The sequence below is a fragment of the Amphiura filiformis genome, chromosome 20, assembly GCF_039555335.1.
Source record: "Amphiura filiformis chromosome 20, Afil_fr2py, whole genome shotgun sequence".
Classification (NCBI taxonomy): Eukaryota; Metazoa; Echinodermata; class Ophiuroidea; order Amphilepidida; family Amphiuridae; genus Amphiura; species Amphiura filiformis.
In genome coordinates, this window is record NC_092647.1 from 18752214 (window position 1) to 18780070 (window position 27857).

The 27857-nt window shown below is 36.8% G+C and overlaps 1 protein-coding gene across 1 annotated transcript in view; it reads left to right on the plus strand.

Annotated features, from left to right (window-relative positions):
* LOC140141758 (telomerase protein component 1-like) overlaps positions 1 to 27857 on the plus strand; it is a 78715-nt gene that overhangs the window by 34625 nt on the left and 16233 nt on the right. Inside the window, 20 exon segments of the mRNA XM_072163626.1 lie at positions 529 to 679; positions 3388 to 3564; positions 4402 to 4494; positions 5008 to 5140; positions 6880 to 7063; positions 8735 to 8844; positions 9597 to 9871; positions 11333 to 11554; positions 12499 to 12594; positions 12792 to 12916; positions 14093 to 14351; positions 15475 to 15594; positions 16597 to 16695; positions 18002 to 18262; positions 21074 to 21178; positions 21180 to 21241; positions 22830 to 22938; positions 24587 to 24718; positions 26482 to 26589; positions 27464 to 27599. Coding sequence (XP_072019727.1) covers positions 529 to 679; positions 3388 to 3564; positions 4402 to 4494; positions 5008 to 5140; positions 6880 to 7063; positions 8735 to 8844; positions 9597 to 9871; positions 11333 to 11554; positions 12499 to 12594; positions 12792 to 12916; positions 14093 to 14351; positions 15475 to 15594; positions 16597 to 16695; positions 18002 to 18262; positions 21074 to 21178; positions 21180 to 21241; positions 22830 to 22938; positions 24587 to 24718; positions 26482 to 26589; positions 27464 to 27599 — 2957 coding nt within the window.

Sequence of the window (27857 nt, forward strand, 5' to 3'; positions counted from 1 at the left end):
TGGCATGGAATCGTTTGGGATAATTTTGAGTTTTAAAATATCTGGTGTTTCATGCAAGTTCCAGCAGTTATATCCAAGGCAACAATGTCACAGACATGGATGGTTCAAATGAAAAACACTTACTCATTCTTTTTAAGTTGTTTGACATCATGGCATAATTTATTACTGTATTTCCACATCATGAGACAAAACACAACCTGAGCGCAAGAAGACCGTAAGTCCACTTGGCCCCTCAACATGTATACACTAAAGTTACGTATAGTTTCTTAGGGTTTTATAATGTTTAATACATGTTCGAGGGTGAAAACATCATGAAAGGTTGTGAAAGATTTTTTGGCCCCTGAACATGTATAAAACATTACCAAACTATACGAAACTATACGCAACTTGAGTGTATACATGTTGAGGGGCCAAGTGGACTTACGGTGCTCAGGTCTTCAAGGATAAACCAGCCAATGTGGCAACTATTTAAATATTCACACACATAAACTAACATTTTTTCCTTCTAAATGTTTTCTTTTAAAATAGGAATTTAGTGTCTGAATTCCCAGAATTCCTAAAGAGTGCCGCAGTGCATTGTGGGTCGTATCCTCTGATGATCTTCATTGATGGTGTGGATATGATGGAAAGCATGCATCAAGCCAAGAACATGGAATGGCTGCCAATGAATATACCAGAGGTAAGCGGGCACTAATCACAGTGTCTTTTACTTCTTTTAGAATTTGAGTTGAATGAAATTCTTTACTCATGAAGGGAATTAGCTTTGTCAGGTCTCAGAGGATACTAACATGCAATATGGTTCTACAACTTATTTCTCAGCACTGGGTAACTTTTCAACATCTTTGACCTCCGGTAGCTTCATATCTCATAGAAACCAATGGTTTAGAGAAAAATTGGGCGACTTTTGAAATCCAGGATAAATGCTGCCAGGAACAGACTTTGATAAGCCAAAGCAAAATATAGCTAATAAACAAGGCTTTTTGAGCATAGAAATAATTCTTCCTTGTACTGATTTAGGGATTCATTAATATTATTAAACAGTTGTGCCTGAGGGCTGCTTGCGATCCTTATTTCATCAAAATTTTGTGATTCTTAAGGAAGGGGTATGAACGTTTGGACAGTATTTATTGTGGGACATTAGAGCACATCAGACATATCGAATTGCATTCTGAATACGAAGAATGTCCTTCTGATATCAAATAATTTTGATTTTTTGAAATTCGCAATGTAATACACATTTTATGGCAAGTCGTTAAAAATTGATATTTTTGATATTTAACAGTACTTGAAGTAAACTTTATAAATCTCATGATTTATACTTAAAGTGTATGTAGGTGAGATGAAAAGCCGACGATCAATTGAAAATTTTGACCTTTCGTATTGAAGATATGGATTTTTTTTCTCAAAACACCAAAACAAAATAGGTCTTTTGGGAAAAAAATCCATATCTTCAATATAAAAGGTCAAAATTTTCAATTGATCGTCGGCTTTTCCTCCCAGCTACATACACTTTAAGAATATATCATTATATTTATAAAATTTATTTCGAGGACTGTTATATATCAGAAAATTGAAAAATATCAAATTTTAATAATTTGTCATAAAATTTGTATTATATCGTGAATTTCAAAAATGAAAATTATTTGATATCAGAAAGACATGCTTCAGATTCAGAATGCAATTCGATACATCTGAGGTGCTCTGATGTCCCACAAAAAATACTGTCGAAACGCCATAAACCCTCATTCTAGATCCCTTAATTCATCAAAATAATGACAGAAAATACCACATAACATTATTAGAATATGTGATTTTCCTTCATTTTCTCTACCCTGCAATTGCACATCTGGGCCACCGGGCATTAATGTTGTTAATATCCGGCTATCGACCAATCATGCACGCTGTTATATAGCGTATGTATGTGCTTGTTGTTTTGTGTTTGAAGACAGAGTCAGGGTTGCCAAAACTTTTTAGCCCAAGTCGCGTATTAGCCGTGAAATGTCGCCTAAATAGCCAAAAAAATCGCCCAAAATTTTAAAGTCGATTTAGGGGGTTCTACACCCCGCTTTTATTTTGAAATTTTTGGAAAATGCTGAAATAAATTCTAAAAAACAACAAAAACTGAAAAAAAAAAAAAATAAATAAAAAAAAATAATTTAAAAAAAAGCGGAAGAAAATTTTAAAAAAAGTCGATTTGAGGGGGATCTACACCCACTTTATTTTGGAAGTTTTAGAAAAGCTGAAATAAATTATAAAAAACTAACAAAAAATTAAAAAGGTTTAAAAAAAAGAGGAAAAAATGAAAGACGGCTCAGGGGGTTCTACACCCCTTTCTTTCTATTTTTTTAATGCTGAAATAAATTATAAAAAAATAACAAAAACTGATTTTTTTTGTTATAGGCCTAGCCCTACTGTAAGGAAAATTTATTTGTGAATTTTTGTGGAAATATCGAAATAAATTATAAACTAACAAAATTGAAAAAAAATGTTTAAACTGCAAATTGAAATAATGAAAAACTAACAAACATTTTCAAAAATTTAAGAAAAAAATAAACTGCAAGGAAAATAAAATGTTGACTTTTGACGGGTTCTTTTTTAATTTTGGGAAATGCTGAAACAAATTAAAATTATTTAAAAAATGCCAGGAAAACAATCACATTTATTAATAGACATGCCATTCATTGCAATATAGGGGGGATAGGCCTACAAAAATTGCCTGAGTGATAACAACATGTGCATGTAATATTTTTATTCAAATTCAAAACGGCCAGTACTTTTGATCATCATGCCGTTTCAAAAGAAAATGTGCGGTAGGTGTTTACACATTTTTATTTCAAAAGAACCGCCATTGGAAAAAAAAAAAGAACTTATGTTGAAGTAGAAACTTAAACTTGGCACCCCGCTGACACTAAGAAGCTGAAAGTCGTCTTAAACCACTTGTGAGTAATAGATGGGAATATTCTAAGGATAATCCTCCAACTCAAGTGGTCTTTAGCAACAACATGTGATGCGATTAACCAGCCCCCCTCCCTGTGCGTGCTATTGTCATGGGAAGCACAATCAATCACACTGACCACAGAGTGTTTTGTAACTTTTGCTTATTGAATTAGTTGTTTGGTGCATTTGTTGAATGACCATTGAAAGAATGGGCAATCATGATCAAAAAATAAGTTTTGAAGTCAGCTTTGTCACAAATCGGCCAACATTTAATACATTTCGCGGGTGTGATTTTCAAAGTAGCCCAAATGTCGCGAAATCGCGGGAGCACTTTCTTTGTCGCGGGACGGAAGTCGAAAATCGCCCAATTGGGCGCCGAAATCGCGGGTTTGGCAACCCTGGACAGAGTGTGTTGATAAAGCTTTTTTTGTTGCCTTTTGTTCAATGTAGGATGTAGTGTTTGTGGTCAGCGTTCAGGATAATGGTCAGTGTCATAAGGCGTTGCTAAGGAGACAACCTACACATATTAGTCTCGGACCACTTGACCTAATGGACAAGGCATTGGTTGTCAGGTCAACCCTGGCGGTACATCGCAAGGCACTGGAAGAAACAGCCTTCAACAATCAGGTGAGGATTGATGGAAATGAAAAGTGCAAATGAAAGTAAAAATTTCATCCATTCATCGTATAATGTAGTTTTCCTGTTAGTCCTAAAGTCATTACTTGGTATCTATAATTTATAGTGGGTAAATTGAACAACTTATGTTCCAGCTAGGTTGTCAAGGGTGACAATTAACATTTACTTCAAGATCGGCCTGTATTGTTCACTGTTGCATAGGGTTTGAGAAAATGACAGTAATTGTGAAAATGAGATAATACCAAAAATACAGAAGTGAAAAAATTGGTATTATAAAGCTCATCTTGGTAACCAGAGGATGTTTAAAGACATTCCCATAACCCAATGGGGTTTCTGACCTTGGTATGTCTGGCTTTTGTACACAATACCTTGTATTGGGATTGTGTGCAAATATCTGGTGTTTTCATCCTTTTATTTAACATTCAAAACATTGAGACTTATGAATAAAATTAATGCAGTGGGATAATATGAATGTTTCCTGTAAGAAAGTCAAATATAAGTCATAAGTCTCAACTATTAGCTCTTTGGCTGCAGTTTTAATATTACAATTTTGTGTGTTTGGCAATGGGGAGTTTGCCTTTAAAATTAGGTTATATTGATCAAATTTCCCAATCATAGTGCATTGTAGGAATGCCTTTAAGCCTCCTCTGCTTGGTAACCAAGATGCTAGAAATTAAGACTTCAGCAATGATGCAGTTTGTTACTGGACATGATGATGATGAAAATAATGATGATGATGATGATGATAATAATAACACTATTATCAAAATTGTGGGCCTGGTTTTGTTTCACAAATTTATACAATCACCAAACTGTTTTTCTTTTCAGATGAAGCTGCTTGTTTCAAAGCGTGAAGCCAACTTACCACTGTTCCTGAGTCTAGCCTGTGAAGAACTCAGAGTGTTTGGTGTCTTTGAACAGGTAAACAAAAATATTTGCCATTTATCTTTGTTTTATTGGCAGACAGACTTGGCAAGTAGGGTTGGTCATTTGTGCAGCTTTTTTTTCTTTTTCTGGAAGAAGGTAAATCACAGGAAGTTCGAAAATATTTTGCAAACATATTTGAAAATGTTCCAAAAAAATACCCAAAATGCGAAATCTGTATATATTGGGTTTTTTTTTCCATTGTCTTTGTTTCTGTATCTCTTCTCTCTTGTTTATGTGAGTATGATAGTGTAAGTAGGGTTTATGTTTAATGCTTTTGTATATCAGCAAATGAGGACACACATGAGAAATCTCTGTAACTATGGACATGTAAGAACTGCGGACATCTGCAGTTCCTGGACAATATTTCTATATCGAAAACACCATTTAAAAGCAGTGTCAGCATAACTTACTAAATTTATAGTAGGTGGTTGTGTAGGGGTGTAGGGGTGGGGTGTGGGGTGGATCTGTGTGTATTTATTTTGATTAATAAAAGTCTGTTTCCTGCAGGTGTCTGAGAGATTGAAGACCATGGCCCACACAGTATCTAATCTGCTACAAGAAGTACTACAGAGGCTAGAAGGGGACCATGATAAAGACCTTGTGGCTATTGCTTTGGTCCTGTTGGTCTGTGCAAGAGATGGTATGTATTCAAAATACACTACTGTAAAAGAATTAAGGTACTTAAAGTCCCATTCAGTGATCCCAGCGCAAGTGTGAAAAAAATAAAATTGTTTACAAATTGCTTAAAAGTGAAGGATAAGTCATTCAAACTGTCATTTGGTATTTTTGAAATGACAAATTTGGCAAAAAACGAACAAAAACAGCAGTACTGACGAAGTTGAAGCCCCATTCAAATACATGTAGCTAATTTAGATACTGTCAGTATCTAAATTACAGATTTGTGTCAAATGTCTTATTTTGTCTTAAATACACGGCTTTTGGCTGAACCACTCGCAGGCTATGTTAGCACATCTATGACAATGACAAAGGTACCAAAATCTGAATTTTTATGAATTTTACGATTGTCCGGATGAGCAAATCACTGAATGGGCCTTTAAGGTTCACTCCTGTAAAGAAAGACAAATAGGTCAAAATGAAAACAAACAGCCAATAGCTGTACCTTTTAGCTCTGCTTTCAGACCTCATTTGTTGAAATTGATTGAGAATGAAAGAAACATTTATCTAAAACCCAAGGAAGGAACAAAATCAAAAAGTTGCATTTTAATGATCTAGTCAAAGGAAAGTACGGTGCTAGTTCTCCTGTTGCAGAACACTGTGTGTACAAATCAGTGGGGCATACAATGGAGCAATCTGCAACTTTCGTTTTTGCATCTACCTTAGAATTTTGGATCATCATCTTTATTTCTTGACTAATTTCAACAAATGAGGTCTTAAATCCAAGCTAAAAGATGCAGCTATTGGCTGCTGGTTCTAATTATGACATACCTGTCTTTGTTAAAGATATACAGGGGTAAAATTATTGCTACCTTAATTCATTTGTAGTCTGTATGCTACTCAAAATATTTAACGGATCAGAGACAAAGAGGTTTTTACTTTAGTAAAACAAGATGAGCTTATCTGTATACCGCTGCGTGGCTGCAAACGTAACCGTCTCAGCTGAAACATGCATGTAAATGAATCAAAAAAGGTACGGAAAGACATTCGCATCACGGATGTCGAAGTTCACTTTCCAATTATGCAATCTGTAGTTAGGATAACGAAAACGACTGGTAAGCAAGTCTACTAAATTGCTTCAAAATCTGAAGGGAAAAAATGGCGGACAAATCAGACCTTTCCTGAATTAATGCAGCATATTTAGCCATTGTCAAAATGGGGTCATCGCCAGGAATATTTTCCCTATATAAAAACTAACACCTCCGCTTATATGGTATTTCATGATATAACATTAATGGAAAGAAAAGTGCAAATGTTTTTGTGTTTCAATCGGACGAGTAACAAGCTCTATGACATTGTGATGTAAACAATGTCCGGGCCATTAATAATTAATTAGGTAAACCCAAATATGGAAACCTCCAAAAGTCAGAATACGATCAGCCCATCCCAGCTCCAATTCTATGCAAATGAGTTGAAGGAGGTTACGTGAACATGTACACTGGTTCGTCTCTTGTGTATAGTGGACCTCTGTGATCAGAGACTACAATCCTGATTTTTATTCTTTTGTTGCCGAGAAAAGTGTATTTCAGTGTCACAGGACTTCAGTACTTATTAATACAAGTCTCAAGTAGCCTAAACATTATTGAATGAAATATTACACTCATCAGATTTATAATGCTACTGCTGTTTTTGAAATATACTAATAAATACTTATTTATCAAGACTTTGTTGAAGACTACTTATTACATCTCATTGACTTCACAGGCCTACTGGAGGATGAATTGCATCATCTCCTTAGCCTTTACCAAGTCCTTGGAAACAGCAAGTTTACTTATCAAGATGTGAAGAACATCCAGGTGTCAGCTGATTCCATGATGCCTCAGGCTGTCTTTGCTATGCTACTCAGGGGAATCAAAGGATTCCTGGGACCAACAGGAGGTGATCATAGGTGAGAAATATATTAACTCTCTCCACATGGGTGTCGACTGCAGACGACAAGTTTCAAATTTTCTTTAAAAATACAACAATTTCTGAATTGTACATGACCATATTTGGCATCAGCATGAAAAATGCATTTAAATGAGTTCAAACAAGCCTACAGTTTCTGCCAGAGAAGAACAGCAGTTGTTTACATTTTGAGAGCGTGCTCATTGGCTGATTCAATTGTCTGACAATCATTACAACAGGTAATCTGATTGGTCGATTACGGCGTCATAACGTTGGTTGGTGTAAACAAAGTTTCGCATATGTCGCTCATTAACAGGGTGCTCGCGTCAATCTGAGCAAGGGACCTTCGTTCTTCTCTGAAACCGAGTGTAGTATTGGTTCTGTAGTTCTTGAGATCTAGATATTTTGAGAAAATATCTCAAAACTTTTTATGTTGAGGCCTATGGCTAGCACGCACAGCATTAAGGAAACATATGAAGGACTATCCGTGAAGAGATGCATTTGTAGGATTGAATAAATAGCTGCCAGATGGCATATTGTCAGATTGTGTACAATGTAGAATGCACAAATTGTCAAATATCTATAGGGCAGCAATTGCAGTTTATGTCTGCCAAATCAAATCTAAAATTTACTCATAATTCTTAGCTTTTGCTATCTTGCCTGTGGACTAAGCCATCTGTGGCAAAGCTTTTGCCCTAAACCCCTGATTAATCCAATCCTTAATACACTGCGTGCTAGCCATACGCTTCAACATAACAAGTAAAAGTTTTGAGATATTTTATCAAAATATCAAGAACTATCTCAAGCACGCTTCTTCATGGCATCATCATATCAGCACCACATTCGCTGGTCAAGCTGCATAGCATCGCGTGACCTAGTTCTATTTACGCGATAATCACAAAGAACAGATGGACACTGTTGAAGGAATTTGCTGAATGGTATATTCTGAAAAGGTAAATACAATAAATACAGCCAATGAAGAGCACACACATTCAGACATTACTCCCCATTCCAGAAAAATACAGAACTATTTTTTTTTGGATTAAAAAAATATTATCCGGTTTTGCCAAATGAAACCTAGCTTAATCATAATCCTTTAGGTAGTCCTAACTGGTAATAAAAGTCAAATTTTAATATTTGGTCAATTTTTGTAAATAAGGGTGTTTTTCGACCATTTTCGTATTCTGTGACAATCAGGCACAAAGACTTGAACAAAGACTAATTTCAAGTTGTGCATTCTAATCTTTTTCATGCCCAATTAGCAAAAATAACATACAATATTAAAATTATGAGCTAATTCTTAGCCTATACTCAAGATGTTGAATGCTTAGACTAGTGCCAAGTCTTACAATTTTGTCACTACAGTTGTAAGAAAACATGCAAAATTGCATGTTTTTGGAACATTTTACCTCAAATTGCAAAAATATTAAAATTGGACTTTTATTGCCAGTTAGGACAACTATAAAGGATTAAGATTTAGCTATTTTTCATTTGGCAAAACAGGTTAATATTTTTTTAATTCCAAAAAATTAGTGCTGTATTATTCTGGAATAGGGAGTAGAAACAACACACTGAAGGAGTAGCATTAGGTTTGTTCTTTAGGATTAGGATTATTGTTGAAGTGACAACCACAAATTTTAAAGTTGTTCCAATATTTCTTATCTTAATTTAGTGTGAATCGTTTGAGTCTGGCCCATGGTGAAGTTGAGAAGGCTGTAAGACAGAGGTACATGCGAGGTGCAGCAGCAGAACTAGAGAGCAGACTACATGCATTGTTAGCTGGTGAGTATTGAGGTTGCTTTTGTCTAGTGTTTTTTTACTTTGGTTTGCTCATGTTGTTAGGGCTGTGACACCGTGACTTCTCTTTAGTCCGAAGGGTCGCTAGTCTGAAGGTCCTCTAATCCGAAGTCGCTAGTCCGAAAACCAAATTAAGGTTGCTAATCTGAAGGTTCTCTAGTCCGAATATAGAATAAGGGTTAGTGTTTGGGTTTAAAGTTAGGGTTTCGGGTTAGGGTTAGGGTTTAGGGTTAGGGTTAGCGAGCCTTATTCTATATTCGGACTAGAGAACCTTATTCATTATTTGGACTAGCAAACCCTCGGACTAGAGAACCTGATATTCGGACTAGAGAACCTGATATTCGGACTAGCGAACCTTGTTCAGAATTCGGACTAGCGAATGGTAAATTATGTGTTCGGACTAGCGAACCTTCGGACTAAGGAGCCTTTGGACTAGGGAACCTTCTGACTAGAGAGTTGTCACCTGTGACACAGCATTTACATATTGACTGGGAAGGGAAGGGAACAGATGGCTGGCTGTAAGACAGAGATTCATGCAAGGTGCAGTAGCAGAGCCAGGGTTGCCAAACCTGCATATTGGTAGCCCAATTGGGCGACTTTCGAAAATTTTCCCTGCGGCTTTTGACAATTTCCTGTCCCATAGAAACCACAGAGGTACATGCAACTTGTTGCTGAGAACATATTATGTACCGATTTTCCTAACTGCTAAACTGCTAACACTGTTTTAATTTATATAGGATATTTCTACTCCCAAGCTGACCCAAACAAGGACCACACCTGGCGTGGCAAACAAGTGCGCCCTCTATCACACTTAGCCTACCATCTCGCAAGTGCCAATGCCTATCAAGATTTGGCTTCAGTTCTATGCAGCCTGCATTACATCAAGGTCAAATGTCAACTAGGCCTAGCTGCTCAGCTATTGGAGGATTATCAGGCTGTAGGAGGGACTACCAGCGCAAACCGCAGTGTGCAAAGAGAGAGGGAGAAGTTCTTAGCTAGGCCTAATATACAAGTAAGTGTGATTATTCAAATTTCAAATGGATATTTCACCCATATTATAATAACATACAGCTTAGACATTTTGGATTTTAGTTTGACAGCTCTATGTTCGTTGAATAGATTCATCAGGTTTGTTCAGTAAATAGACATTTTGGATTTTAGTTTGACAAAACCGAGTGAATATTTGGTACTCACCACAATGTTTCGTCCTACTTATCGGAGGACTTCATCAGGTATGACTGATATGGTCATCTGATCCACTTTCCCGGGAAACAAGCTTCCCGGAAACAAGTTTGAGTGGTTTCTGGAGTTGCTTGTTTCCCGGGAAAGTGGATCAGATGACCATATCAGTCATACCTTATGAAGTCCTCTGATGGGTAGGACGAAATATTGTGGTGAGTACCAAATATTCACTCGGTTTTGTCAAACTAAAATCCAAAATGTCTATTTACTGAACAAACCTGATGAATCTATTCAACGAACATAGAGCTTGCTTGTATTGCACCTGAATCTATGTAATAGAAACCTTTATGTAGATAAATATAATACCTAATCACTTGTAGTAAGAAGGTTTTCTATATTCTCTGTTAAAGCCAGGCCCTTGGAACTTGGAAGTAAAACAGTGTATTAATATGAGACTTATTTTGGAAGGTTTGACATCACTGCCCTTAGATTAATGTATTAAGTCTCGGGTTCATCGCACTATGTGCTATATTTTTAGTCTGTGATAAAGCTAAAGCATCCACTTTTTATGACATTTTTCAGTAGATATCCACGAAAAGAGCTTATTCCCAAAATTTCAGTTGATTCCGATTTTGCGTTTGCGAGTTATGCATTATTATGTGTATTACACTGCTCCATAGGCCACTGTTGTAATTTCGTTCTGGTATACCAGAAAACAAATTTGACAATATTTTTGCTAAACGAATGATTCTCCAAGAAATTTTTGGTACATAAACATTATGTCACCAGAGGTTTCCAGTGGTGTAACAATCTCAACTTTTTTTGAGAAAAGTGGGGGGATGAGACTGTGGATCACGAAATGCCCTTTTACAAAGCCGTCAAAACATATCACAATAAAAGGCTGATAACTCGGCTAACCAGGAGATTAGCATCAGGCTTAAGATAGAGGTTATCCACGTTACTCATGTGTGACTTCTAACAAAAGGCGCTGGTTCCCGTAGTATTCCTCATTCAAACCAATTCAATGCACAACCTTGGAATTACTTGCATGACTTTGGCGGGCTATTTTAAAACAGTCATGGTTGCACATGCAGGTACTTCTTTTGAAAATCCTAAACAAGGTCTAGCAGTCACTAATAGAATATGCAGCTTATAGAACACGGATAACCTCTATTATGGGTAGGGTTAGGTTAAAGTTAATCTTAATGGGATTAAGATATTAAGATTAGGATTATGGCTATGCGGACAACCACTGTTTTAAAGTTGCTTCAATATTTCTTTTCTTTGTCAGGTTTTCCGGTCTTTTGTCTCACGTAATCTTCACATTCTGACACGCTACCCTGCCCTCACTTGGCAGCAAGCAGCGAATGAGCCGTCAGATTCCCCTGTCTGTCAAGCTATCAGGACCATGATGGAAAGTTCACATGGCAATAGAGATCTCAATATCTTTGAATGGAAAAACAAAGCTGAAACTGAGGAGTCTTGCATGATGACATTAACTGGGTGTTCACAGGTAAGAATCATTTGATTTTGATTTTAAAGATTTTTTTAATAAACTATATTTATGTAAATCCATATCAAAAGGATTCACTTGTCGGTTGTTACATGTGTCTCTTTTTACATAATAGGAAATACCAGACTCATCTCAAGTAGTGGTCACTTCAAATCATCTTCAAGTGACATAGTTTTTAAGAATGTTTTCTGTATTCCTAAACCATGTGACCTGGGGAAGATTTGAAGTGACCTCCACTTGAGATGAGTCTGGTATTTATTCCTAGCTTTGATGTAAAAAAAGGCACATGTTACAGCCGACAAGTGCATCCTTTTGATATGGATATACATGTACACATAATAATTTGATGTCCAATTCAGACACCATTCTATCATAATGCCCAGGGCAGGTGTTTGAACAGCCTTGTTTTTTCAATCCCTTGGACACTACTGGTCATCTAACAGCATTTCTGATTGGTTTATAACTTGAAATGCTCATTTCTATTGCCAATTATGACTAGCCTTTAAACTATATATGGTCAAACTTGCATTTGCTGATAATCTTAATAATACCCTCCTTGATTGGTTCAAAATTGGACAAAATATTCATTTTGTCCAATCAGCAGGAAGTTCTTATGGTGTTAACCATGGAGGAGGTACTCAAGTTTGGCCTGGGTAGGGATGTGCCTCTGAGATACTGAAAATGGACCCATATTTATACTAATTTCCCAAAAATATTGACCCATTTCTTTACTGAGGCCCTGATTTAAACTAAATGGCTAAATTAAAGAAAATTCTATGCAAAATTTCTGGAAAAAAAGACATTTGGGCTCCAGTTAGGAAAATGGGGATATTTCTTTAAAAAAAATGAAAACAATGACCCTTTATTTGTATCAAAATGACCAAAAAATGGGTCATTTTTGAGCCTGTGTTCAGTATGATGAGTTTCTTTTCTTTCACTTACAGCCTGTTAACTGTGTAGCTATATCTGCTGGTGATCACTTCTTTGCATCTGGTTCCCAAGACTGCTCAGTAAAACTCTATGACACAGAGACAGGAAAGGTGAGTTAGGCAGATGTAAATAAATGGTGAGACTGGAAAAAAACCCAAGATTTTCTCTTTGTTGAACCTTGTTGCTGTATACCCTCTGCGCTAATTTACCACAGATACTTACATTTTGTTTACTGTGTTTGCTTTTAGACCAATAATCATTACCCCAATAACAATAATACGAAACCATTCATTATTATTTTTCGCAGGAATTGAAGAGCTTTTTGGGACATTCAGATGCCATCATCAGTTGTTGCTTTGTAGGTAGACAGAGACTTGTAACTGCATCATTGGATAATACTCTCAGCCTTTGGGATGTTGAACATGGTCATAGGTAAGTGATATGGTGTCTGTTTGCCTGTTAGTTTGCTGGGGTGCATTTGTTTGTGAGTATGTTTGTTTGTGTGTTTGTTATGCATTGTAATGAAAGACAGAGATAAAAAGACTAAATCGCGTCTGACGTCGCTGTCAATCAAATTCCCTACGATCCTTAAAGGCCCATATAAATTTAACAGATGTGGAAATAGGAGCATAAACTGACCAGTAAATACCAGTTGTAGTCCTACTAATTCATGGCATATTGGATGGATGGCCTAGGGGAAAGTTAGCCCATATTTGCAAGACTATTCCTGCTTTCAAGGTGAAACAAACCTACTCATGTTACCCTCTGGCCATGGGCTGGTCTGGTGTCAGATCTTACCCAGGGAAAGATGACATTCCAGTATTGGCCTTTAAGACAATAAACAAATAGTCCTTGATTTTTTAATAGCGCATAAAAGGAAGGCCGATTTATCTTGTCCCGATCGGAGAAAAGGAATAGCAGAAAATGGCGAAAATTATTTACTTTTAAAAAGGCAAAGAGCAACTTTTCTAGGCATTGTTGACATGGTGCCTTCGGGAAAGAAAGTTTCCTACTATAAAGACCTTAATTTTTGAGATGGTTTGTATGTTTGAAGGTGCAAAATTAACCAATATAAATAATCGATTAAATTATTAATAAGGGCCCCGGTTGTACCACCATGTTCAGCAAGTCATCATCACAACACTTGTTACCAAACCGTGCTCGATTGATTGATTGATTGATTGACAGATGACGGCAGACGTGATTTAGTCTTTTTATCTCTGTCTTTCATTATACCGGATACCCTGCCCCACTACAGGGGAGATACACAAGGTGTTGAATTTTGAGCTATTTTGTTGAGATAAGATTAGCTTAGAGACCAGCTGTAGACCCTGTTCCAGGAAATTGGTCATGTTAACAAAAGGAGTAGGCTACCCTGCACCGCAGGCGTATTCAGGTGAACTCAGGCATTGCTTACCCCCGGGGAAGGAGGGGAGGTATGCGGAGACCAGCGCCTTAATGTTTACTCTTTGTAAAGGCTTCCTAGTGTTGTATAAAGTGTGCATAGAATATGCATGTTGTGGTCTTTTTTGGTCAATCTGGCTGTTGTCACTTGGTGGGCATTATGGGGCTTCATATTATTAATCATGTGTTTTTATTCTTGTACAGGATTGCTGTAATGAAAGGCCACAGGCGTCAAGTAAACCACTGTTGCTCCAATGCTAGCGGCACTGTGATTGCTTCGTCATCATGGGATTGCTGCATCAAGCTTTGGGATGGCAACACTGGCAAACCCACTGATACTATCAGGGCAGACTCTAAACCAATCAACTGTGCTGCTTTCCACCCTGAAGGCAAACTGATTGCGACTGGCTGCTGGGATGCTACGCTGAAAATATGGGATAGCTTCAACAAGAAAAGAGTCGCTGTGAGTAATTCATTTATAGTTTAATAAATTACACGGAGCGTATGCCCGTGAATTGTTCGCAATGCATTGTTCGTATTTTGTAATGTTTATTCTGATTGGTTCTCACTATCTAAGAGTGTACAAATACTATTTAAGATTGTCCAAACCAAATTTAAGGTGGTACTACACCCCCTGATAAATTTTGTGACTAATGTTGCATTTTTCTCAAAAAATAACTGAACACTGGTAACAAAAGTTATGTATATTATTGGGGCAAGGAATCAAATTATTTCACTGAAATTTCAGTGATTCAAGACAAGTGGTTCATTATATATGTTAAGAAATGAGGTACATTCTAGTGGTACCTCTTTTCTTATCATAAATAACATACCGCTTGTCTTGAGTCACTGAAATTCCAGTGTAGTAACTGCATTCCTTGCCCCATAATATACATAACTTTTGTTACCAGTGTGTTATAATTATTTGAGAAAAATGAAAAAATAGTCACAAATTTATCAAGGGGTGTAGCACCACCTTAAGGAATAGTGATTTTCATTCATATTTAGCCAAAAATCAAGTGAAATAGCATGTTTGTATGATTTTTTTAGCGTATTTTTTGTACATAGCCAGTATTCCCAATTTTGCAAGGGCGCACTCATATTATGACACCATAGCGCTGTAATGTGGAGCATGTTGGTACTTACTATGAACATTGTGTACGCGTTTTGACTAATATTTCCATCATAATGATTAAACAACAGTTCCTGTGCTTTATTCAAAGTTTTTGATTTTGACAAAACTACAGCACCTTTTTAATTCTTGATTTTGATTTTTGCAGGGTATGTTAGTTTAATAAAGTACATTACAATGGTGTAAAAAAACAGAATTGTGAAAAATATTGAGGCGGCATCCTCAGCAAATGTTACCATATGGCTTTAAGTGAGAGGCATGCTAATTAGGTCTAATACAGTACTCTCTGTTATCAAAGTGTAATTTTTAATACAAACACACATCACACTCCAAAATTCCATGGAAGATATTCAAAAATTTTGTTTGGATCAAAAATTGCAACTCCAATCACAAATTTACGAACACAGAAATCTTTAATTTGTATCTGTTGTTTTCAATTTATTGTTTTCTTTAGATCTTGAGAGGTCACAGGTCATCTGTGAGGGCAGTAGCATATTCTCCTAGTGGTCGACATATCGCATCGGCATCATTAGATGGCGCTGTCAAACTTTGGTCAGCTAACACAGGAACACAGGTGGGTATTTCTTCTTGCTGTTTTAGTAGTTTTAATGACAATGAAGGGAACAAATCAATACCTATGCATTTGTGACCCATCACATCGAAACAGACCACTTCGCGGCTAGCTTCATTGGCAGATAACAATGAAAGAAGATAAAAAATTATAAAGAAAATAAAAAGAATTCTGAGCTTGTTTTTCCTCATAAAACATTTTTACTGTATCTGATTTCAACAAGTAATTAAAGGTGTCATTTTCAAGCTAAAAAGCAGCAGTTTAAATCTCCATTTTCATTTCTGCCACTAGGTGGTCTGTTTCAATGTGACAGGTCACATTTTTTCATTATGGTTGACAAAATCAAGTAAATTTTTACTTGCTACAATATTTTGTCCTTCACATCCGAGGACTGGAGGAGGATCAGATGTATAAATTTAAACTGGAATAGTCCATTGGAGTAGGACCTGATCTGCATTCTTACAATGAGTAGATAACTATGTTACTTTGTAATAATAAATCCAGAGGATTGGAGGAGGATCAGATGTATAAATTTAAACTGGAATAGTCCATTAGAGTAGCACCTAACCCACATTCTTACATGTACAATGAGTATGATACTATGTTACTTTGTAATAAAAAATCCTGTGAATTGGAGGAGGATCAGATGTATAAATTTAAACTGGAATAGTCCATTAGAGTAGCACCTAACCCACATTCTTACATGTACAATGAGTATGATACTATGTTACTTTGTAATAAAAAATCCTGTGAATTGGAGGAGGATCAGATGTATATATTTAAACTGGAATAGTCCATTAGAGTAGGACCTAACCTGCATTCTTTCATGTATAATGAGTATGATACTATGTTACTTTGTAATAAAAAATCCTGTGAATTGGAGGAGGATCAGATGTATAAATTTAAACTGGAATAGTCCATTAGAGTAGGACCTAACCCACATTCTTACAATAACTATGTTAATTTGAAATAATAAATCACATCCCTACTTAATCTTCTCATCAGGTTGGTAGTCTGACAGGTCACATGCAACCTATCAATGCCTTGTGTTTCTCAGCAAATGGTCAGCAGCTGATTACAGCGAGTGAAGACCACAAAGTCAAAGTAAGTAGTTTTGTTTTGAAAAGAAAGAGTGAACAGTTAACCAACCCAAAGTGTTATAATTAAACTAGATAGCAAATGTGACCATCCAGCACAACTGAGCCCTGAAGTCGCCAATCATCATTTTTGAGATAGTCAACCAAAATATTTTGCTTGAAATTAGCTTTAAAATGATGTATATCATGTCTATAGTACTTGACATTTAAGTAGTGAAAAATCAATAAAACAGTCAATAAATCCTTTGTTTCATATTGTTTATTGTTAAGTTCAATGGAGCATTTCTCAATAGTGGCACTGGCGACATCCGGGCTTAGTTGTGGTGGATGGTCACATATAAATGAAATCCTGCCCGGCACACAACCTAATTGAAAAAATTAAGCAAGTAAATGTGCCGGTGTGGGATTTAAACCCAGGAACTCTTGTTTCTTAGTCGGACACTTTTTTTTTGTTCTTCCATTATATAATCTTGGTTTAGTATCAGTGTTTGAACAGTGAAGGGAGTGGGTATTTGACTTTCGAATTGACGAGTGTGTGCGGACAGCGATTCAAAACTAGGGTTCATCAGGTAGGGATTTGATGCCATAAAGAAGGTCATTGTGTGAAAAACCCTGAAAATGGGACTTGGCCAATTTTGGGCCTATAAAAATGGAGTCAAAAATGAAGTCAAAATGGAGTAAAATCTGATAATGAAAAAAAAAAAAACATAACATAATTCCGGTCTTTTAAGAAAAAAAGGGTTATCCGGTGAGAGCTTATCTAAAATGTATTAAAGCACTGTCGCCCATTTTAGTGAGTGCTGGGGGATACTACTTGAACCAGGGTAAATATCTTCAGTGGCATGTGCTAAGGGGCCGGGGGGCTTGTGGCCACCACTTTTGCTGGTAAGTCGTGTTAAAATTTGGGACTACTATTACGGCGAGCGAGGCGAAAATTTTGGAACAGTCGGGGGAATCGAGACCCATGGCCTCCCACTTTTAAGAACCTGCGAACACCACTGAATATCTTACCCACAGCTACCTTCGTCCAATATGTGACATGTTTTATTAGTAGACTGAATTGTACATATTGGCGTATGTGCTTTTGGCCCCTGAACATGTTTAAAACAAAACTGCCACAAGGTTACATAGGAGGTTTTGCTTTAAACTTGTTCAGGGGCCAGTGACACATAGGAGTTTTTCTTGCCCAACAACGTTATGTATCTTCCTACCCAGTTGTTTTGACGGCCTAATTGTCATACTTGTATGCTTAGAAATGGAGTATGCAACTAATCAAAATTTGTATTCAACTAATCAAAATTTATATTTTACAGGTGTGGTCTGGTACTCTAGGAAAGAAAATCCTGACCCTAGGTGATAAGAATTCCAGCCATGCGACAGCCACTAGTTTCAGCCCAAATGGAGCCCAAATTGCTGTAGGTTATCATGACGGACGTGTGCGGTTATACGAGGTCAGCAGCGGTGCCGAGCTGTTTGCGGTCGTGTTTTCGTCACGTGTCAAGTGTCTGAAATGGTGTTCCCTACCCGGTGGAAAGAGGTATCTGCTAGTAGGCTTTGATAGTGGGCATGTGGAGGTAGGTTATTAGCACTTTATTTTACATACCTTATTGGTTATTATCAAAGACAGAATTAAAAAGACTAATTTGCGTCTGACATCATCTGTCAATCAAACTCTGCCGCGATTTATTTACGAGTGGCGTGATGATTGAGTTTCTGAATATGGTGGTAAAACAGCATGCCTGATGGTTAATTTTGCACCTTCAAATATACAAACCGTCTCAAAAGCAAGGTCTTAGTAATAGGAAACTTTCTTTCTGAAGGCACCATGTCAACAATGCCTAGAAAAGTTGCTTTATGCCTTGTATTAGGACCATAACTTTTCACCATTTTCGGTGATTCCTTTTCTCCAATTAGCACCAGATGAATCAACCTTCCTTTTAATGCACTATTAAACAATCAAGTATCATGGGGTGTTTGATTGACAAAGATGTCAGACGCAGACTAGACTTATAAATCTGTCTCAGATTGTAAGCGATAGACATAGATTGGGCTATTCCAGATGTATTCCGCACCCCCTATGGAAGACACTTCCGAATTGGGCTAAATTGACAGCGGAAAACCCATGGAAGACACTGCGGAATTGTGGTAATATGGCCAGCCGGAATTCACGTAAATGTAAATGTCTTCCATAGGATTCCAGCTGGAATGAGAACATTTTTTGTTTCCAGCCAGAATTCAAGTAAATGTCTTTCATAGGTTAATCGAGATGGTGATCATAAGTGAAGATTCTGCTGGAATTGGAGCATTTTTGACCATTTTCCAGCGGAATATTAAGAAATGTGAATGTCTTCCATAGGCACATCATGGCCTTTCACAATCCCCACTCTTTGTTTTTTCGTTTATTTTAGCAGCCGGAATTTCAATGTCTTCCATACCCTACAGCCGGAATCTTTGCTAAAAATGACTGCTGGAATTCTAGACACATCTCAATTCCAGCTGGAATTGTATTTTTTTTTAATGTCTTCCATAGGGGGGGGGGGTGCGGAATACATCTGGAATAGCCCATTGTGATCGTTGCTCAGCTTCTCAGTGTGATTATTGTGAGGAAGATTAAGTAGAAAAATAATGTATAAAGACATTACATCTTAACTTGAGACAAAATATCACTTAGTATTAGTGATCAATAGTGCAATGTTTTGGTATAGGCCTATATGAAGGTATTTAGTAAATAGAATTTGGAGCATGGTCGTTCAACAAGCAATGAGTAATGAGCACTGTCTCATACTTTAGTCATTTTTGCAAACATTAAGATGATCTGTATTGCATGTGCCCATTGAGATTTGAAAATCATATTCTCCTTAATTGATAATTGTTTTGCTTCAGACATTAGTTACTAGTACTGTACTGTACTGTACTGTACTGTACTGTACTGTACTGTACTGTACTGTACTGTACTGTACTGTACTGTACTGTACTGTATTGTACTGTACTAGTTAATAGTAAGGGTCTACCTGGCATCTGCAGTATAATATGAACCGAACTGACTAACACTGTTGACTTAGTTATTTTTGTACAACTCCAAGAAAAGTAAAGGTTTTCAACTCATGTTTTTTCACTTTTCACACTAGTGGTTTCATCAGACTAGCAACCCATCACATCTGACTGTTTCCATTTATAGCAAGGATTCTCGAGTACTAATATACTATAGGATAAGCCACTCGTTTGTGCAAATGAAGTCAGTCATTCAGCCTGTGCGCGATAATGCATGTGATGGCATAGTACCCCTGTACGTGTAGGAGTATATCACCTGTGGGAGAGATGATGCATGTTTACGTCATCATTTAAAAAAAAATTAAATGGCGAAAAACGGCGAACATTTGGTCGAATCTTTCCATTACTATTATATAGTGAAAAACCAAATAGCTGAGGAGTTAGCTCAATATGCTAGGAAAATATTCTCTTCGATGACCCCATGACGAGACTGGCTAAATAAGCTGTATTTTTGCTGGAAAGGGTCCGAATAATTGGCAGTCGATGTGCGCCATCTTGGAAAATAGCTTGAAATAGACTTCCTCGACAGTCGTTCAAGATTAGAACTGAGATCTGGAACTTCATTAACCAATCAAATCTTGCGCACTCAAATGACCTAGCAACTGTCAATCAAATACAGGATAAGTCCTTTTGAACAATAAAGCAGTCTTGCGCATCATAGCCGTTCACAAGTACGTAAGATTTAGGCTACGCTCTCAAATGCATAGCAACCGGCATAGCAACCGTCCTCAAACTGCCGGGCGAAGTGACTTCATTTTTATACAGGGATTGAATACTGAGTGTCACGGCCATGTTTATAGGTGACAGGAACTGCCATAGAAGGCGTGATAAGAGTGTCTTTTCCTTTTTGGCATATCCTGATGACTTCTTTTAGCCCAGTGTAGTGGTAAAAGGTCACTAAAAATGCGAGTTTAAGGGGGTACTACATCCCTGCCCAATTTTGTGCCCATTTTGCATTTTTCTCAAAAATTATAGCGCATTGGTGACAAGTAAGATATGTATATTATAGGGGCAAGGACTACAACTACTGCACTGGAAATTTTATTTCAGCACAGACAACAGTTGTGGAGTTACAGTCAAAAATGAGGGAAACCAATATTTGATCAATAAATCAATAACTACTTGCAGTAGCTGTAGTCATTGCCCCTATAATATACATATCTTACTTGTCACCAATGCGCTATAATTTTTGAGAAAATTGCTAAAATAGACACAAAATTGGCCAGGGGTGTAGTACCCCCTTAACACCTTCATTTTTCAACAGTTGAATCTAACATTGCAAATGAACTTATTCAAAGAAACTGACTAATACTTTTCATATATCATAATTCCAGTTGTTAGCTGACAATGGAAACATAGTCTTGAGTTTGATTGACTCACCAAGCAGCTCTGTTACAAGTGTCACCTACAGCCATGTTAATAGGCTGGTGGCAGTAACGATATGAGGATAACTCCATCTATCTATGGAGGTTGCAATATGAGCTGAAGTCAAGCAAGAAAAAGTAAGTCAATTGTAAAATAACAGAATTAGCGGTTCATTCATATATTTTCATGACTAAACGATTGTTTTGCCCAAGAGGCTGTTTGTGATCTGAGGGCATAAACAAGGTTTAGTCGTGAAAATATATGAATGAATCTTGTTCATATATACATAACAGAATATTTTGTGATTCTTATTTCATTAAGGGAAGGGGTATGAGCGTTTGGACAGTATTTATTGTGGGACATTAGAGCACATCAGACATATCGAATTGCATTCTGAATACAAAGAATGTCCTTCTGATATCAAATAATTTTGATTTTTTGAAATTATCAAGGTAATACACATTTTATGGCAAATGACTAAAAATTGATATTTTTGATATTTAACAGTACTCGAAGTAAACTTTATAAATCTGATGATTTATACTTAACGTGTATGTAGGTGGGATGAAAAGCTGACGATCAATTGAAAATTTTGACCTTTCGTATTGAAGATATGGATTTTTTTCCCCAAAACACAAAAAAAATTAGGTCTTTTTGGGAAAAAATCCATATTTTCAATATGAAAGGTCAAAATTTTCAATTGATCATCGGCTTTTCCTCCCAGCTGCATACACTTTAAGAATATATACTTCAAGGACTGTTATATATCAAAAATGTGAAAAATATCAAATTTTAATAAGTTGTCATAAAATTTGTATTATACCGTGAATTTCAAAAAATGTAAATTATTTGATATTAGAAAGATATTCTTCGTATTCAGAATGCAATTTGATATGTCTGATGTGCTCTCATGTCCCACAAAAAATACTGTCGAAAAGCTCAAAACGCTCATTCGAGATTCCTTAAAATAATAACAAAAATTCAAAAGTAACATTATCAAAAAAAAGATAATTTTCCTTAATTTTTCCCTACCTGCAATCACATATCCAAGCCACCTTGTTTAAATTTGTTTACTTCATGGTGGAGCACGGATGTGTATCCACAGCATAAGTGACATCATGTATTGCGGAAATATTGAACGTGTAACCAAGCTTACTGGTATGCGTAGAATGTGTTATGCTTGATACATTGTTACAGAATAATGAGCTTTCATGTGATGCGTTTTGACAAATCACTGTGCATGATTTTCAATAATGGGTTGGGAGGGTAATAGATAGTGTCTAATAGAACATGGGTAGGGACCAATGTAATTGGGCTATTCCATTTAAAATCCACACTACCCCTGTGGAAGATTTAGCTAAGGTCTTCCACAGAGGGAGTATGAGTTTCAAATAGAATCAACATTTGCGTAACTTCCATTTGAATTACTCACTCCAGTTGTGGAAGATATTGGCAAACCTACAATACAGGGGGAGTATGGGTTTCAAAGTGACTAACCCTGACCAATTACATTTGAGAAACATACTCCTCCCGTGGAAGATATTTTCAAAATCTTCCATAAGGGTAGTGTTGATTTCAACTGGAATAGCCCATTGCATGAATCTACTCAGCTGTTTAAGAATGATTTTTTTAATCCATCTTGATAGGTCTGCGCCCAAACCTGAGGCTATAATGCATGCAACATGCAATGGAACACTCATGATTCTGTTTTATTCCCCTTGATAGGTCTGCACCCAAGCCTGAGGCCATAATGCATGCAACCTGCAATGGAACAATAAGCTGCTCAGATCTTAACAAAGATGGAACTCGACTTATCACAGCTAGCAGAGATGCAGTAAGTCTGATTAACATGATTGTAAACACAGCCAAAAAAGAAAGTCTCCAGTAGTTCCATCCCCATTTAATCAGAGTCTGATGAGTTTATGGCTAAATAATTTATATAATAATTTTCTATACACTTTCCTTCAAAGGTTGATATCAAATTTGATATAAAAAGTTTAATCATCATGGGCATAGGAGCCGTTGTTTGGCAATTCGTGCAATTTTAAAAATGACAAATTACGAATTGACCACGCAAAATCCAATGCTTGGTATCAGCTTATTATGTGGCCTGAAGCAACCCGTACAGGAATCATTGCACACTTGCCTGCGCACAATTGAAAGAGCGGGGTATTTGATTTGCATTTTGACATGCATGGGTAAACCTTTAACCTGCCGGCCTATTCAGGCGACGTAATTCTTGGCACTCAAGCTAGCTCTGCTACGTGATACAATTCCCTATGTCATTTTTAAAATTGAGCGAATTTCCAAACAACGGTTTCTATGCTCACGATGATCAAACTTTTGATATCAAATTTGGTATCAACCTTTGAAGGAAAGTGTATAGAAAATTATTATATAAATTATTTTGCCATAAACTCATCAGACTCTGATTAAATGGGGATGGAACTGCTGGAGACTTTCTTTTTTGGCTGTGTTTATTAATCCTGTATTGAAGATGTGATCCATTAGAAAAATGGAAACTTGGGTTATTTTTGCCAACTATTACACATGGGTTGATTTTGCAGATATTTGATTACTTTTTCAGTATCTGGTACTACATGATCCCAAAGTGGGCCCTGAATAATGTACAAATTCAATTTCATAATACAAAATTTGCATACAGAAGCAATGCAATATGCATAATAATAATATTATTACTTAATATGTATACACTACTGTATTACATCCGAATGAGTTAATTATGTTTTTTTTTTCTTTTCGACAGCCATGGTGTTACTGCCTCTGGTTTATTGAAAATAGATTATACAACAAAAAATAAACATGGCTGATTTTTTAGGTTTTAAGAAAAACAAACAAAAATACACACACACAAAATTACAGTTGCAGCAAACAAATTGAATTGTCAGTTTTCAAGAAACTGAAACATAGCCAAGTACAAATGAATTATGTGCATACATTGTATAGATACGGGTACAAGTACATTCCGTGCAAAAACGATACAATTATTTTTCCAAGTGTACACCACAATTAAAGAATGAGATTTATAAGTCAAACCTCCATTTTTTAAAATGAGGGGCAGTTTGTTGCTCTTGTTAGCAGTGCTATATTCAGTTTCTCTGATGGTTTTTGTGGAAAGGATATTATTTGCCATTTGCTACCAAAATGAGGTCCTCCTGCAAATGCATGCGCAAAATGTCCACTTCTATTTCTTGCGCTTTTCTAGCGCAGAGCCAGAAGGCTTTTGCAATGCGTACACATTAATTAAAGCATGCGTTTGATAGGTGTATCTACATTCAGTATGCACTTTGCGGGTAGAACCTCGTTTTGATATGATATGACCATGCGATTGGCGAATATTAACATTACAAAATACTGATGTAGATTTTCCTTACAAAAATCACAAATATGAGTATTTTTTTGTTATTGTCTTTTCAAACTTGTGCTATGGTTTTCTAAACTCGGTCATTTTCATTTTTTAGAGTATATTTGTTTGGACTACGGGTCAAGAATCGCTGGATGCAGGAGGTCCTTATACACCACTTATATCAATGCATGGATGCCATAAAGACTGGATTAATGCATGCACTTTGTCTGATAATGCTGAATACTTGGTAAGTGTTTTTTATGGTTAAGTTTCTTTAAAGGATTATTTTGTGATTCTTGCATCCTCTTTTTATGGTATGTTTGAGTAGATCCACAAAAAAAAGATTATTCCCCAAATCTCAGTTGATTTCGATTTTGCATTAGCAAGTTATGCATGATAGATAATGGATATTACAATTTGTTCCATAGGCCACTATGCTGTAATTTTATTTTGGTAACAGAACACGATTATAAATTTTACGATAATTTTGCTAAGCGAATGGATCTACAAGAATTTTTGCACATAAACATTATATAGCCAGAGATTTCCAATGGTATAAAAATGGGGGATGAGGCTGTGGATCTCAAAATGCCCCTTAGACGACAAAAAAAGAAAACCCTGTTCTACGGGCCCGACCAACCCAGATTTTGAACAAATTATGAAAAAAAATTTCCTGTACAAATGAATGCCGACCCAATTTTTGGAAATTTCAGGAACAAAATTTTTTCCCTATTTTCTCAGATTGCAAATTACTTACAGATTTTGGTGATATTTTGGGTCATTTAAAAAAAAAAAAAAGCAGACTGACCGACCTTACTTGAAAGGTCTGTCCGCCCGCAGAACAGGGCTCAGCGTCATCATCCCTATATCTTCGTGTCAAAAATTGCTGTGATAGTACGGTGAACCATCTCATTTTTCAACAGCTACGCATGGCGATTTTGTTCGAGATAGGCTGAGCGACTCAGGCTAAGCATACCATTTACAAGATATGAGATACCACAGAGCCTGCCACAGAGTTTCTATTCTACGTTTTTATGATTTGCGCATGATCAGTACCCCATATGATATTGCCATTATAAGAAAATTCGATTTGTTGTCAGGCAAAATCTTATCTGCATCAATAATAGAATATTGATTTCAATCGAATTGAATACATCTCTCCATTTTGAGTTTGTACTTCCCCACTGAGCGATCTAGCGATTGATTTCTAGCCAGTCAGATAGGACTCCTTTTCTTGCATTCGGTGAAACACCAATCGCCCGTCGCTCACCAACGGAGTATTAAGTTTATATTTATAATACAGGGTGTTGACACTGTGCAGGGTTTCGCCTTAAAGTTATGAAAATACCAAATTTGGCTTCATGATATCTTAACCCCCTGAGGAATAGTACCTTTTTTGCAGCATTTCTGATTTTTTCACAACAGAGTCTCTGATTGGATAATTACACAATATTATCATCTGAGTAACCAATCAAAATAGAGCTTACAGACAGGGTTGTATCTAGCAGGGTGGCAACTGAGCCAAACAGCGATGATGAGTGCTGGGGGCGGCAATTTACAGAATTTGCTTGATTTAGCAAGATTTCAACAACAGTGGACACTTTCATGATAAATTTGTTAAAATACACTTGCTTTTTTTCAGTTTGAGTGGTGGGCTCTAGCATCAAAATGAACCTTCAGTGGTGAGCTCCAGAAGTGAGTGGTGGGCTCCACCGCCCACTGCCACCCACCGTAGCTACAACCCTACTTATAGGTCTCTTAGCAACTTTAAGCTTAATCCTCTTCAGCCCTTATGGGCATTCTTACCACATTTCTGATTGGCTCAATACATGGTAGCCCTCCTCCTTGTAACCAATCAATTGAGTTCTTAGAGGGTGATAATTCGACTGGTTGTGCCCATGGTTTCAAAATAAGAACAATGCGAGGATCACATGGGCTCAGTTGATTCTGTTGGAATGTACATATATGTGTATGTATGTTATAAGTATCAATTTGTTTTTATTTTCTTAGGTAACAGCATCCAATGATTTCACCCTCAAGTTGTGGGATATGAAGACCCAAAAAGAGAAGTATCAGTTTGTTGGACATAACAGCGCAATCAACTCAGTGGCATTTGCTGTAAGTACAGACGTAATCTTGTAATATGAGACTGTGAGATCTTGTTTTCCATCGTCAGAACTGGGGGTGAAAATGTAATAACTTTACATGCTTGTGTTTGATGCCAGAAATAGGAAAAATATCACCAAAATTTATTATTATTTTCAAATAAATTTCTTGGAAGTGACACAATCATGACCTTGTTTACTCTTGTGTTTGAGAAAACCTGTTTTCAAAACCAGTACAGAAATGCCCAAACTGAACACTCTAGATGATGTGAAGTACAGTACCAAATTACTTCTGTGTTATTATGAATTAAGAGTTTCTTCTCAATTAAACAAAGAATAGCAGGCTATAAAAGATTTGGCACAATAAAAAAAAAAAGCAAAAAAAAAAGCGCAGTGATTTATAGTGCACTACGTGCAGGCACAACGCCTAGACGTTGATCCACAAGCCTCAGCACACTTTACAGGTTGTCGCTGACCACTACGGCCCCACATCATTCCAGAAAAAATTAAACAACAATTCAGGGACTTTTGCTGCTTCAAGAGAGCACACCCTAGACATTCCACTAATAACCATCGCAACCAGGATCAGCTCCCCGAGTTTCGTACGGGTTACAACGAGACAAATTAGCAGTGAGTTCCTTGTCCAGGGGAATTTCAAGCTAACTCAATTTTTCAAGCTAACTCAATTTTTTCCATGTGAGCGTACTAGGCACTTGGCGTAAAACAACTCGGCTTCGCCTCGTTGTTTTACTTCAAATAATGATGTCGCCCGTGTTATATGAGAAGATAGATGCACTCCAGCGGCTAAAAACAATACCTTTATTCTCTAAATGGTGCACAATATTAGCAATTGTTCAAATACTACTTGTCTTTTGATTTTGTTACAGTATGGTTGTGTTGTATCAGCCTGCTTTGATGGCACAGTGAAAGTGTGGTCACACAAAGGAGTTGAAATCACTACCCTCTATGGGCATAGCCAGAGAGTCAACAGCTGTGATATCTTTGTTCAAGCACCAGATCAAGGTAAGTGTTGTATATATACTTTGTTTCAGGTTGAGTTTGGTAACCAGGTACGTATTTTGGTGGGTTGCAGTATTAAATTATGCATGTCAGCTAATCCCGCCGAGCGGCGTATCTGCTTAGAAGCAACAACATCACTACCAAACTTGAGGAGAAATGAAGTATCGGTTGCTGATTATTGATTGTTAAGTCAGTAGCGTAACCAGGGGGCAGAGTGCCCTCCCGACAAAATATAAAGAGAAAATTGCCCCTCTGACAAGA